General features: G+C 35.6%; 1 protein-coding gene across 1 annotated transcript in view; it reads right to left on the bottom strand.

Moving 5' to 3' along the window:
• Positions 1-15154, bottom strand: part of LOC137398587 (uncharacterized) — a 47249-nt gene extending 32095 nt beyond the window's left edge. The window contains exons 1-3 of the mRNA XM_068084747.1: positions 15020-15154; positions 7666-7768; positions 3670-3774 (exon numbers count right to left, since the gene is read on the bottom strand). Coding sequence (XP_067940848.1) covers positions 3670-3774; positions 7666-7719 — 159 coding nt within the window. The 5' untranslated portion in view covers positions 7720-7768; positions 15020-15154. The remainder of the gene's footprint in view (positions 1-3669; positions 3775-7665; positions 7769-15019) is intronic.
• Between the last annotated feature and the right edge of the window lie 599 nt (positions 15155-15753).

Raw genomic sequence — 15753 nt, 5'->3', positions numbered from 1 at the left:
CTAGGTTTCGTCACATATTTATGGGCGGAGCTTGTAATGCCGATTGTGTTGTTTTCGAAACGGATATTGAAACGCTTTAAAAAAGCCTAAATGACTTTGAAGGTTAGTGGACTAATCTTTATTTTGAGTACAAAATCGGAATCAGCGTGTCTGATTTACTTAAAAAATTCAATAAAAGTTGTTCGTGACAGTAATGGTTTAACTATTAAAAAATCGCCACCATTTCAGAGATGTCGCCAATTGTGTAAATGATATACCGTACAGGATGAAAATATCCGATGGATATAAAAATTCGCGATTTCGCGAACAGTCAAGTCCGCGAATTATTAAATTCCGTGAATAATTAGTTCTATTTTTTATCACAAGGGAGAATAACTACTGCATCAAATTGAAAACTAGTCGCTAGGCTAGTTTTTAATATAACTACTAAACGTAGGTGAGTTCCAAAACATTTTTAAAATCGTTGCCTAGGCTTTGAGCTAACACCATTGCCAATGCATCACATTTATTTACAAAATTATTCAAGGTTGTCACAAGATAGGCAGAACGGCGTCATAGCGAAAATAGCCACTAGGCAGAAGTACTGAACGTAGCCGAGTTCCAAAACTTCTTTAAAATTTTCGCCGGGGTTCGAGTTTTATTGCCATTGCAGCAAACTTTACAAAATTATTCAAGGTTTTTATAAGTAGTTCGGCATGGCTTCATCATCGCAAAAAAGCTCTCCTAGTCTTTATACATTGAAATCAACTCCATCAATCTCGAATACCGAAGTTGAGGACGATCATGATTCTGATCTGGACATTATGGTATGTATTTGATGTGCCGTGCAGATACGTTTTCCATTATTAACTGCATTAGTTAATTCTTTTGTTTAAAAACTGATCGCTTTCATTAAATACTTCAGCTATTGTTTTTGTACTTCCTTGACACTTGTGAAGGAAGTACAAATACAATATAGCCAATTATACAATATATCTTTAAATGGTAGCAATTTTCAAAACTTCTTTAAAAATCCCTACCAAACAAACAAATAACCATATCATAAAGCTCAAATTGAGGCACAGGAGTGAGTCAAAACCAGATAACATCCTGAGTCCCTAGCGAAACTTGAACTGATGACCTCCCTCTAGACATTTCTGAGCATTAACCACTACACCACGGCTGCTATGACCTCCGCCAAGAGATATTAACATTATACATTCTTTTACAGTCTGAAATACAAGTTTCAGGAACACAGCATCCAAGTACAATAGAACTAACTAAAAATTTGCAAGTAAAAACAATGTAAGACAACTAGCCAGGTACTGGTACCGATGACAAGGATCATAAAAAACTCAACTTGTCAGACAACAATAGGTTGATAAAGTATGCTGGTTTATCTATCAAGTTGTTAGGCTGCCTAAAATGGTTTTGAAGGCTGCCTGAAACGGTTTATCCCACCTCTATAATTTTAGCTGAAAATTTTCCTGTACATCCAGCAGTATTGCAATGAAGGACAAACCTTTTTTGTGAATGTGGGTAATGTAAATATGAATTACAAGGGAGATTACTACAATCAATGACTCAACCAGACAGTTTTATACAATGTATTGAATCGTCCCCCTTGCGCAACATGCCCACACACACACACGTTTGCATGAATATCAGGTCAAGCATACAATACAGTGATCAAATACAGTCATACCTCAACGTATGAGAAAATCGAGATGTTAACAGAATTTCGATCAAGCTTTTGCCTTGGGATGCGAGACCAATTTTAGATAACATCATAAAATGAAAGTGCCCGATGCGGCCGCTACATGGACAAGTAGGCAAGGGGCTGCTTTCAAGAAAAGCATTCCTCGGTTTTTCTCATCAAATCTGTTTGAAAAAGTTTTTAAAGTTGCGACCTAAATTCAAATTGAAATCGATGCAAAAAGCACCAAACCGGAGGATGATAATAAAATATGAAAAGGAAGACAAAATTAAAATTGAATTTCGTGTAAAATAAACAGTAATCTTTAAGTGTGTGTTTAGTAAGATAAATTCATTTAAACCAAGTTTAAGGTTTATACAGTGTTACGAAGCATTATTAGAGTGTAGCGTGCCATGAACTCTCTCTCACTGTCGTTAGCAGCTGTCTTTCTCGAAGGTAAGATTTCCATACAGTATACTATACATAATAATGCTATATTGTATTGCAGATCATAACAACTAGACAAGTATTTGTTACTTTGTGTGCGTAGGTAGTAAATTACAACCATTAAAACATGTTTGCCATTGTTTTATTCTGTTTTTAGAAAATTAAAACGAATTAATTGGTGTTTAATTCTTTCATATAAAAAATATTCCTTTGAGATCCAAGAAAATTGACAAATGAGCTCAATTCTGGAGTGAATTAAGCTAATATGTCGAGATATGACCATATGGTCAGGGTTGGAAAAAACCACGGTTTTTATGAAAAAAGCAGGTTTTTTGTTTAAACCGGTTTTTATGGTTTAAACCAGTTTTTGCAGTTTTTATAATTTTATCGAAGCTTTTGCAATTATAAGTCTAATTAACATCACTTCATATAGCTGCATGATTGGGTATTGAACGTATATATGTGGAATCATCTATTAAAGATGGTACTGTGGGAGTTGTGATGGGAAAAAGAGAGAAAACATGGAAATTTTGGAATGAGTCTTTAATCAAACATGATCAATGAAATACAGAGCAGAAATCTTATCACATAAAGTGAATATTTTACATACAGCTCTATCTATAAGTAGGAATTTTAATTCAAGCGATTAGTCATGTGGTAGTGTAGAGCAGAGCATAATGCAGTGTTTGGACAGTGTTTGACATTGCTAGTGTTTGGAGTAGTGGCAGATGACTCAACTTCTATCACCTGAATACTAGCATCACTGTCTAAATTGGTGTTGTCAGCTTGACATTTTGCTACGTGGGCTTTAAGCCTATCTGCGTGACCTCCCGTTATGACAGCACACCTATTGTATTTTGCCTTAAAACGTTTGCCTTTTGTAGTTCGAGTGAAAAACTGCCAAACGGGATCCTGTGTGTGAGGCATGTTGAAAATTTGAGGTACAACTTTAACTTTTCAAAACACAAAAACTTGATAAACTGAATTCTAACAATCCAACTACTTTGGCTTGTGCCCAATAAATGAAATATTCGTTTGCAAACTCAAAGCTTTTGCCCAAAAGGATGTTATTGTTTTATTTTCTAATTATAAGTGATCCTTTCTCACTGGCCAGACTTGAAAGAGTATTTATTCATTATTAGAAACGATGATTGGATGAGTATATTTCACATGGTTTTTATATTTCATCAGTAAAGAGATCATCATATCACTCGATAAAACCAATTGAAAATGAAACTAACTAATTCATTGTTGTGCTAGGATTCCATGTAGTTTCAACTTGAGCTCTACCATCAATTTACTGCTGTGTCCTAAATAAACTTACACAGCTGATAATTACATATAATTGCATTGCTACTGCACAGGAACCACTAGGAGCTTAAAATATTATGTTTTTTTCTCAAAGAATAATGAAAAACCGAAAAAACCGGTTTTTTCAGCTGATTTAAACCACTCAGTTTAAACCAAAGGTTTAAACTGAGTGGTTTAACACCGATCCAACCCTGCATATGGCTTTACAATTAGTAAGGATGAAGGGAAAAACTTACAAAATTGTTGACGAACAGATCAGTGTCACACTGGCTCAGGATTCCAGCAATAGAAGCACGAATTATGGCTACCACCAGAAAAAATCCGACAACTGCTATACAAGTCTATAAAAATAAAACAAACATGTTATAAATCAAGAGGCCGTGTTTCCACATGAATATGCAATTCTACTGCAAACTTACCATATTAAATTAAAAGATAATACAAATTACTGTAAGATGAAACGAATAAAAATATATCAATAGTCAAAAGAAGACGCAAGTGCCAAAACTTCAACCAACAAATATGTGATTCTGAAATGAGGAAAAGTAATTGTGCAAATTGTAAAAACTCTGTGGAATGACAGTGTTTTCTCAAGCCTGGTTCCTATATCGAATGCAAGACCCCGGCAGTAATCTCATGCAGCAAAACACTTGCGGTGCTAAACTCCAGCGGCTTCTGTTTACAAAAAGCTACATCGCTAATAATCGCATAAAAATTGTTCACTCGCAATTTCGAAAAGCTGATCTGCGCCTGTACAGTGCATTTCAAGAAAGTTTTGCCTGTGACTCTTCACGAAAGATGAACAGCGCTAAACTCTTATGTTGACCGCTGGCAACTACTAGCAATACTCGGCGCGTAGGTTTACATTTCACCGTTGATAGCCCTGCGGTGCTGTCGCAGGTGCTTGCGGAGTATATGAGAACCAGGCTTTACAGAGGTCAGTGTTTTCTTACAGTAGTCAGTGTTTTCTTACAGTAGTAAAACGTGACCTGTAAACTCGGGTGATGAGTTTATAGAATGAGGAAACCTAAAAAGAAGTTTTCATGTAGATTTTATACCATCAAGATCTTAATAGAAACAACACATGGCAGAACATGTGATAACCATTATCTCATTAGATACTGTAGAAAAGAAACTCCATTTCTAAACAATTAGGAATATACATTTATAATACATTTATATATTGTCATCATATTTCATTACATTCCAATATTGCAATACATTTTGTAAACCAGACATTATAACTTGTGCATTTTCACAGTCGAGATGACTTTTTGAACACATGGTAATTTTCTAAAGGTTTAGTTGCGGGCAATAATTGAACTAAAAAGTTGGCTAGTGTGAAGAAATTGCTGCCGATGTTCCTTAATGTTTAGACGATCCTCCAAAGGTACCTGATCACCTCAACTATATCAGTGAAAAGGAAAACGAGCAAGATTGTAACCTCTGTAGATGGTTGGTTCCCGCACAAACAGGGATGAACTAACTACCTCGGTAGATGGTTGGTTGGCAAACAGATACGACATATATCTGTAGATGGTTAGTTTACAAACTAACGGAGATGAACTACGTCTGTAGATGGTTGGCTCGTGACGTGAGATAAAAGCCACTGACTCCCTTGGAGTCAACATTTTAGACATAGTATGTTAGACTGTCTTCCACTTAATCACTTCCGAAATAGCTGATAGTAACATGACTGAGCAAACAAACTTGGATGCAAGCCTGATCTTTAACTACTGCTAAAGATCTCTCTGTGGCAGTACTAGTGAAAATACACAAGGTGTAGGAAATTGTTACAAAATGAGGTAATATGTTTTTAGTACCATGCAAATTATCAAGTACTTGAGCAAGAACTTGAGATTACAACATCATAGACATGCTTTTCTTATTACGTGCAAGCTTAAACCATAACTGTCACTAACAACTTTTATCGTATTTACTAGTGAATCAGACACGCTGATTCCGATTTTGTACTCAAAATAAAGATTAGTCGACTAACTTTCAGAGTAATGAAAGCTTTTTTACAGCGTTTTAATACCGGTCTCGAAAACAACACGATCGGCATAACAAGCTCCGCCCATAAATACGTGACGTAACCTAGCTTTTTAGGAACAGAAGTTACGTAGGGATGTTTAGACCGATTTAGAATAATAGAGATGGGTGTTTTAAAGTCCATTAATATCTAAATTCAGCCTTAAAAACAATATCAGTCTTTTCTGAAAGGTAGATAAGCTATTTAGCATTGCATATTTAAAAAAGCGCTATAACAACGCTAGCTTGTGATAAAACCGCAGTTTTTGAGCTCATTTTTCTCGGCGTCCAGCCCATTTAAACGTCATGTAACAAGCTGCGAGCAATTTTAAATAGTTTATATCCCTTTCATAAAAAACTGAAACTATTTTACAGGCTGGATTTAGATAATAATGGGTTTTAAGACACCCATCTCTATTATTCTAAATCGGACTAAACATTCCTAACTTCCGTTTCTGAAAAAGCTAGGTTTCGTCACATATTTATGGGCAGAGCTTGTAATGCCGATGGTGTTGTTTTCGAAACGGATATTGAAACGCTTTAAAAAAGCCTAAATGACTTTGAAAGTTAGTCGACTAATCTTTATTTTGAGTACAAAATCGGAATCAGCGTGTCTGATTTACCTAGTAAATACGATAAAATTTGTTCGTGACAGTTATGGTTTAAAGGTTGACTTGCAACAAATTTCACATTACAGTTATTTGGCATCATAAGGTTTACCATGTTTTACTCTGCTGTGTTGTGCAAAATATGTGAAAATGTGATTACAAGCTCAAAATACGTACGTCATCAAAATAAAGGAATTCCAAACTATGACATTTTTGTGATGGCTGCAATTAACTGTTTGCTTTCGAGCTTTTAAGAGCTTGTAATCACATTTACACATATATTTGCACTAACAACACAGCAGAGTAAGACATGGGAAACCTTTTGATACCAAATAACTGTAAGGTGAATTTTGTTGCAAGTCAACCTTTAAAACCCAAAGTAATTTGATTTGTAAAATCACGTGATATTTGAAAGAAAAATTGTTCTGAAAATAAAATTATCAAAATGGAGTATTAAAAAGCAGAATTCATACTGCAAGAGTAATAATAATAATTTACATCTATAGATTTCAAAGAAAAAAGATGCCTAGTGAAATTTGCAGGACAATGCTAAAGTCACTGTTCAACGAATCCTATTTTGCCTTCAATATGTTCCAATTGTAATACTAAATCTGTCATAGAATATTAATAAGCCTAGCAGGTGACAGCAGGTGACAGCTGTTTATGATTAAGTCTCATCTACTTCAATAAATGTGACAGGCTGTTTAAAGGGCTACCATGAAACAACGAAGCTGAGTTAAATACAAGGTACTTTTAAACAACCTAAGAGGGGGTTAACAAACTTGATAGTGGAAATAAAATTGAGTTTCTCAATAATTGGCATTTACTAGCCAGAAGGATTAGGCAAACCAAATATTAAATTACACAACATTTTATTAGATTTTAACAGAAAGTATCTGCAGTTTTCTAGCATTTGCGATTGTTGTTGATGTTTGAGGTGATCTGACTGTCAGGATGTTACAAGATTAAAATCGACAAATCTTGATAGCAGTTAAAACGCTCAAAAGGAAAATGAGTTGAAATGAATTTACTAGTTCTCATCTCTTTAGTTGATATCAGCTGTTGCGTTCAAGGTGCAGCATCACGCATCTCCATTTTGTCCGTCTCTTTGCAACAATCCATCGTTTTTTTACGTCATTAAGCCGTTTGCACATGCGCTAGCGCACGAAAAAGCCGCCATATTTGTGGAGAACAATCGTTTTTCTTCTATTTGACAGTACTTGTTGGTGTTGTTTTGATACTATAATAAAAAAATGCAAACAAAAGCATCGTTTTCAAAAATTTATTGCAAAAGCTTTGTGTTTTTAACGATAAAATTGTCTATAAAGATGGCCGACAACGATATAATTACGTCACGAAAAAACGAAGGATAGATGCCATAATCATACTTGCACTTAATCAGAGCGTTTTAACAGCCATCTAGTTTTAGTCGATTTTAATCTTGAAACATCCTGTCAGTCAGATCACCTCAACAAGAAAAATACCGATACTTTATCATAAAATCTACGAAAACTTTGTGTAAGCTCATCTTTGATAGCGGAAATTACTGGAAGTTTCCGCAGGCAGAAACAGCCTGTCATTCAAACGACTCACCATTATCAGGCAGAACTCATTGATTATCTGTCGGTTGAACCTCATTATCCGCATGACCACAGGCTACGTGACATTGTCACGGGACTATCGTGCTTTCCAAAGCCTATAAGAAACCGAGGCATATAAGAATGCAGCTAAAATGTGATAACCCATGGCACTACAAAACCACATTAATGAAATGGCTCCAGCACTCCATTTGTGACTTGGAGATGAGTGAAAGCTATTATCATACCACGAAGACTAAAAAAACATAGACAATGGGGTGGCAATCAAGGTAAATAGCAAACAGCTCCAAACCGAGTCATTAACTCTTTCGCCACCACATTAAATTCTGACCGAATGATTATTCTGACCGAATTAATTCAAACGGATTTTCAAAAAATCGATACACCGCTAGTATTTATGCAATATCTTGAGAATAAAAACAGATATCGTTTTACTGTAAAATGCATCTTATTCAAAACAAAATTCTCTATAAGTATAAAATTGTTAGTGAATCCAACTCTCGCGAAACTTCTGACGCTTACTTTGCGTTGAACGAACGTGGTGTGTTTCTTATTGCCATAACGATAACGATCTGGTTTTCCTGTTTTGAAAAATAATTAAAAATGAAATTGCCGAGCCAAAAGACTTCATTATTGGTGCACGTGATTGGTAACAAGGTCGTTTTGTTGGAGATATGTTGTGTGGGTTTCGTAATGAAAAGAAACGTGAAACCCTATTGATAAGCCGATACATTGGCTTACGGTTTGTACTTATATTACCGCGAAAGCCAATACATCGGCTTACGGTAGTGAAACAGTTAAAAAGCAATGAAATATTCTTTTGTAACCAGTGTCCAGAAAAAAAACAATTTCAGCTGTAATTGACCAAAGGGATTTATTTTAAAATTAGGCTGCGAAAGATACAAAACAGAGGAGCAATAGTAAAGGAGAAGCTGCCATAGTTACATTAAGTCATAAGCAAAATATTTTTGTTCAGTAGGTTTGACCTACTGAACAAAAATATTCTGCTGGCTATTCTGGTTGTACTCAAAACTGAAGGTGCCAGATTAATAGTTTAACATTCCATCTTCACTACTACTTCTGCCTATAAACCTATACATCCCCCAGCCTTTACAATCTCTCAAGTAGATTAGCAGTAAACATGCGCACAGATTATTTGAATAAGCTCAAAGGTTTTTTAAGCCAAGTCTATAGACTTTGGACTGATAGAAACAATAGTGGTTGGATGCCTTTCCTAACTCTACTAATGGTCTCTGTGTCACTCCAACCATTGACCTACTGATAGTAAGTATGTACCGTAATCATTGCACCACATTTGCTCCCAAAAATTACAGAAAAAAACCTTATATTTCCTTATATAAATTATATAAGAATATATATTATATAAAATTCATATAATTCTTATATAAAAAATTTTCTTATATTAAGTATTCCCTTAACAATTTTATCTCTTACATAGGATTAAGTTTGTTTACATTTTTGTCTAATATACTTATGCACAATGGTGTTGATTTAATGACCGGTAGCATTTATTATTGAGTAACTATAGGAATTCAGGATCTGAAATGAGTTGAATAAACCAAAAAAGAACCATGGCTCCAACATATGATGGTTCTAAGAAACGAAGCTGGTTTTAGAGCAAATTAACTCTGTGGGTTGAGATGTGAGTGTATTATTAAAACTAATACCCTGGTAGTCTAGCGTGTCATGAGAGAAAGTATGGAGAATAACTATGTGCACACTTATTCTGAAAACTGGAAGGCAGTCGATTGGCATTAGAGTGTTGGTCTATCTAATTGAATGTCATAAGTTCGACTAATGTTAAAAGTAATATTTTATCCTAACCTCTAACCCAGGCTTTGGACATACAGATGGACATACAGACGGACAGACACGGCTCTTATTATTGTAAAAAGCTAATAAATAAAGAATAATAATATAATTTATGATAAAAAATTAGCTATTCGTTAGCTTATGTCAAAACCTGCCCTCGCATTATGTTTACTATTTACATGTTACAATATAAACATATAATATAATAATATAGTGTGAATGTATTATTAAAATTATTATTTCATAGACACGTGCATGCCTCTAAAAATTGTTTCCAACGTGAGTATTGCTATCCACTTGTAACTATAATTTAACTATTCAGCCCTCATCCTTCAGTCACCAGATGCATATAACTGTCCATAGATAACTGAACCAAGGTTATTTGGTCTAAATATATGATACATGCTTGTTCCCATAGTCCCTTGTAAAGAGCCTTTGAATCAGAATCTAAAGGTCAAATAAATGTGTAGCACAACACAATTTGTACAAAAACCATTTTGTGCTAACAAATTCACGATAATGTCAAGACCAATAAGGATAAAGCTCAGACTTCACACGATTAAAGCACATAAATTACATAATTTTTTTAATGTATATTTCAATACATCAGAGTCTTGGCTTTCGAATGAGCTATTGTTTGCCATGGTGAGACAGACATTGGTTGGTGTTTATAGGATTTCCCCAGAGCTCTACCGCGAAAAAGTTCACTGGCAGTCTCGAAAATTGTGATGTCACAACTCTCATATTTGTTGTTGTGTGCTCTTACCGCTTATTTATCAACTACGATAATGACGATAATGACGCTGGTGGCAGGCGAAGGTAGGACAACTCCAGAGAACAAATGAAGATGACAAAGGAATCTGTGTCATTAGTTCTCCATTTACATATTATTTCTATGATAAGTACCTCAGACTTCAAGAACCATACTATATTTTCCAGATGATATTATGCACTAGCTCTTTATTTTTAATGTGATGTTGAGGGTGACGACTGAGACTAATTAATTTCAAACATTGTGTGATCTCGGGAAAGTGCGATTGACATTTAGTCCAAGGGCCACGCAACCGCAGGTCATAATTCAATCGATGTGATTTCATTACCTTTATCAACGACAGTACGTTTGTTGAAGCATAATTAATTAACCCAGAGCATGTGTTTGTATTGGTCGGCGTTAGCACGATCGCGGGCATTGTTGATTATCTAGAATCTTAGTTTATTATTAGCGCTCTCCGGGTTTAACAGCAGCGATTGTCACAGAAAAACGCAGCCTCCATGGCAGCGAAAGGGATCGACGACCTAAGGCTAAATGAGAATTAGGACGTCACGTTTTGAGTACCTGAACCAAGTGTTTTTTTGCAGGACATACTTTTGACACCCCGTTTTTCAAAGTTTTATTATTCTTTGTGTATTGAATATAGGCTCATTCGAAAGCCAAGATTCTGATGTATTGAAATATATAATAAAAAAATTATGTAATTTATGTGCTTTAATTAAAACATGAATTTAAAACTTGACTGTCTTGAAGTTCGTCTATCTTGTAGAATAGTGATTGTTAGAGAAATCCTTTCAGAAACAGAAAATTTGGCACAAACTTTTCTGGAAGATATTGACCGAAGAAAGCGCCGTAATGAAAAATGATGTTTTTCAACTATTACAACAAACACAAGAGAGAATAAATTATGTAATACAACATTATGATATACAACAGATCTTAGACAGCAAAGAAGCAAAATAAAGGTAATACACAAGATGATTGGCAGAAAACAAATAAACGTTTGTATATTTATAACTAAACAGGTCTCTAATGTACTGAAAGCGCTATAGTAATTAACACAGGAATACACAAACAGCAATATTGATTAAAACATCACATAATAGTTACATAGATGCTTGCAAGAATAATTCAGATTACTCAGCAGGGCAACTTTATATAGATAAAAATGGATATTCATAGATGAGAATATTTGTACATGAACTTATGATCAAGCGATACCAACTGGTAGGCCTATCCACAACATGTTAACTCACACTCTTACCAAATTCATTTTGGCAACATCTTCGACAGTATGTTACAAAATGGAAGTGATCACTCTGCCAAGTACAAGTAGTTCTACTACAAGAGTTGTTATATAGCATAGGCTAATCTATGCTCGGTGAACAAAAGAGAATTAACATGACTAAGCAAATATGGACGGACTTGGGTCTCATCATCAGCTTTTCATGATACTAAAAGTCATCTTGAGATTGTAAGAACTAGTGAAAACGATTGAATTACTGATTTGTCTTTAAATCAGTGCAAAAACTGTAAGTTGGGAACGGCATGGAATTTACCAAGTGTAACTGAAAAAACCTCATAGTCTTAGATTTTGATGATTTTTAATATGTTGTTGTCCACGTTGAAAAGCGCCTCTTGTAAAAAAAGTTCTTGTAATTCTTGTATTGGGCACCAGATTCGTCACTAAAATGATTCACACATGAGTCACTTGAGGTAGGTTTTCTTTGATGAATCTGATGAGCTCTCTAGAATGTATACATACATTCTAGAGAGCGCTCATCAGATTCATCAAAGAAAACCTACCTCAAGTGACTCATGTGAATACCCAATTCATGCCCAATACAAGAACTTTGCCAACTTATGTCACCATGAGCTTGATTTCAATCTTACAGCATTTTGGAGCTTCTTTGCCACCTCACATGGAAAAGGTCCGTGCGATGGGATTGGCGGGGTAGTCAAAAGACTGGCCACCCGTCACTCCAAGCAGTTAGTTAAGTCAGGGAAAGAAAGACTGCTCAGTGCTGAGCAACTGTAAAAGTATGGTTGGGAAAACATTGCTGGGGTGGAGGTGTTTTATGTACCCACTGAAAAAGTCGCAAAGCGAGCAGCAATTTTGGAACCAAGGTTCAAAGCAGCACAACGAGTCATTGGTTGTTGGGACCAGCACTGGTTCAAGCCACTCAGTAGAACAGCCATTGAAGTTTGCAAACTTTCACCACTGGTTGATGAAAAATGTATGCTACAAGGATACCAAGTTGGGAAGAATGATGACTCACATGTTACCGGCAATACCTTAACACCTCAACCTGGACAATATCTGGACTGTATATATGATGTTTGGTGGTATATGGGGATGGCAATTGGCTTTGATCAAGAGAACAATGATGTTAATGTGAGATTCATGCACAAAGGCTCAACAAACAGTTTCACATGGCCAAAGCGAGATGACATCTGCTGGGTACCACAAGAGCATGTTCTATTAGCTTTGGCGCCGCCATCTACCACCAACTCAGGCAAAACATATTCATTTGATGATAACATTGAAGAATGTAAGTTGAGAAAATATTTTAAGGCTCATTACTATCCCAGTCACAAACCACAAGCACACAGCAAAGTTGAATTTGTTAGGATAATAATCAGCCAAGTTAAAGCTTGACAAGGGGGATAATCTCACTTAATTGAGGTGATTTACAAAGGTGTTTAGAGGGCATTTGGGACTCAATCTTAAGCATTTTACAGTCTGAAACACAAACTTTATGGTTTTTCATGAAATCTGTATATGTTAATTGGTGTAAAACATGAGAAAATGTGTTACTTTGTTGAAACCACATGTTGACCTCTGCTTTTGTAGCATTTCGACAAAGACGTTAATCTTGTATGGCTTCTAGACGCTGACCCGATGCCTCTACAGAGAAGATGAGACTAGTTTTGGAAAGCGGAGGCCTGAAGGAATTCAAAAACATTAACAGAAACAAGTGGCAAATTATATGCTAGTGGTGATAATTGCTTTTGAATAGTGGCTAAAATAGCACTTTCGGTCAGAGCTATCTCTCACATTATTCATCCGAAAAATTTCAAACCAATTTTTTGTGTAAATATGGAATTGTGTGTGGACACAAAACAATCTATACATCTAACTTGCATATTCTTGAACTTATACGAGTCTAAAGTCAGCTAGATGTGCTATGCCCTCAAACTCGGGCGACAAATGGTCAAAGTTCAAATCCTTAAAGCACCTAAACCGATGACCCTAGAAAATCAAAATTTAGGATTTAAGGTATAAACACACTAGGCGATTTTATCGCGAGCGTCATGAGGAGGGCAGAGATATCGCTAGCGTGTGCATAAACACACTTGAGCGATTCACTAGCAAGCGATATAATGGGCACGCCCACAAACTGCCAATAAAATTCCGTGTCATTAGTTTCTTCGGAGTTGTTAATAAATTTAGGTCAGTCAATACGGCGCCGTCTAGACGACAACGTAAACAACTTACGCATTTGTTATTAAACCTATCTCACTTTCACGGATTGTACACTGCCTACACTACAAGGAGACATAAGAAAAACGATTATTGCATTTTTAATTGTAATATTTTTTACTATTTTTATACATATTTTATTTTGTAGTGGTTTTTGATATTTAGGCCTAATGTATTAAATATTTACCGTTCTCAAGATGGTCAGCCTACGCAACGATTGACTCCAAATGTTGGCTTTCAACTTGGATTTTTTGTAATTTTTGTTTGTTATGGTGCACATGACTGGGAGTGCTATTATTAAATTTATAAACAATTCAGTGCTCGTTCTGAAGATGTTTCAATATTAACAAAATAGCAAATTGTCGCTGCTGTACGTTGGTGAACATCGATAAGAAATAATTACCCGCCATAAAATTGCATTCTGGTAAAATCCAACCAATCGAAATGCATCTCGCTAGCGATAAAGTTGTGCAGAGAAAGTCTAACGTTATCGCTCTGCAAGAGCACGCTGAGTGAATTCCAGCGCAGATTAGCGCCACGGAGCGCGATATCGCTCTAAATATCGCCTAGTGTGTTTATACCTTTAAGCGTTTTCCAACATGGGCAACAACATATTAAAAAATCATCAAAATCTGAGACTATGAGGTTTTTTTCAGTTACACTTGGTAAATTCTATGCCTAAAACGAAAATCATTGTATTTTAAAATGTGACGCACGAGTGTGCTTGTAATGGAAGTCAACTTTTTTATTCTCAACAATGATAACAATTAACAACAAACAACACCATAAATATAATTATTATGAGACATCCCACATGCAGCAACTTGGCGATTGGAACAATGTGGTGCTATCATTACTATGGCGGACAGCTGATCAATGTTATGTATACCAAAATAACCGTTAAATTAAATCAGAATTAAAACAGCAGAGCATATACTCTTTAAAAAATCAGTTGAACTTATTAACTGCAACTACAAGATTGGGTCACACAACAAACTTTGTACACACTTAGTAAAGATTTTACTGCCGTTCAAAATCTTTCAAATATGCTCTATGCACATTTGTGTGTCAAAAAAGCTACATGACTGAAAATCTTCAATTTAACTTCATTGGCAGCTTCTTTAACGCATAGGTACAAAAAAACCTGCTTTAATAAATGCAAACCCAAACCAATATAGCTTATCCACGTTGAAACGGCAAAATCGATTCAACATTACAGGCAATACTCACACGCAAAAAGTTCGATAATATGCAACCTACCCGTCAAAGCTGGTTTTCAAATAATTTGAAAGTTTATTAATAATCAAATGACTGCAGACAGCTGAAAAAGTTGATGGTAAGCTTAAACTTATGCGACGCAGGAAATTGCTTACTTGAGCTGTTTCACAGCCGAAAATGAAGTCCGTAGTATAGTTCGCTTTCCTAACACGAAGTGTATTATTAATAGATCTATTCACACTCTTGCAATAAACGATCGACGCGTAAGCCACACATCGACCAAAGCGCCATTTTCTTTATGGGATGGCTTGTGAAACCAAAAATCAAATATTTTTTCGACTCTGCTAAGGTCTTTGGTAAGATGCCACATCATCTACTTGTCAATAAAATTGATTAAATGTTCTTGTAGTAAAGTTTGTAAAGATGTAGTTGAAGAACGTACTTCATTTGTTACTGTTAAGGTCAGAGTTTGTTGCTGTCTCTCCTTGAGTCCTGCAGGAATCGGATCTGGGCCACCTGCTGTTTTATGAAGGGCACATTCTGCCAACTTATTGCAGATGACACCTTGTTAGGCATAAATATCACAGAGTGTGGGTTGCTGGTTTTGAAGATAAAGTAGCAGCACTGCATGACTGGTCTGTTCAATGGGTTAGGACCTTTAATCCTAACAATCCTTACCCTATTACATGTTACCGAACAAGAAAACAGTTTTTGGTGTAGGATATTAGTTCAAGGTGCCAGATGTAACATTCATTGATACCAAAAAGAGCTTATTT

The sequence above is a fragment of the Watersipora subatra genome, chromosome 6 (assembly GCF_963576615.1).
Source record: "Watersipora subatra chromosome 6, tzWatSuba1.1, whole genome shotgun sequence".
In the NCBI taxonomy this organism is placed as follows: Eukaryota; Metazoa; Bryozoa; class Gymnolaemata; order Cheilostomatida; family Watersiporidae; genus Watersipora; species Watersipora subatra.
This window is presented reverse-complemented; position numbering and strand designations above follow the sequence as displayed.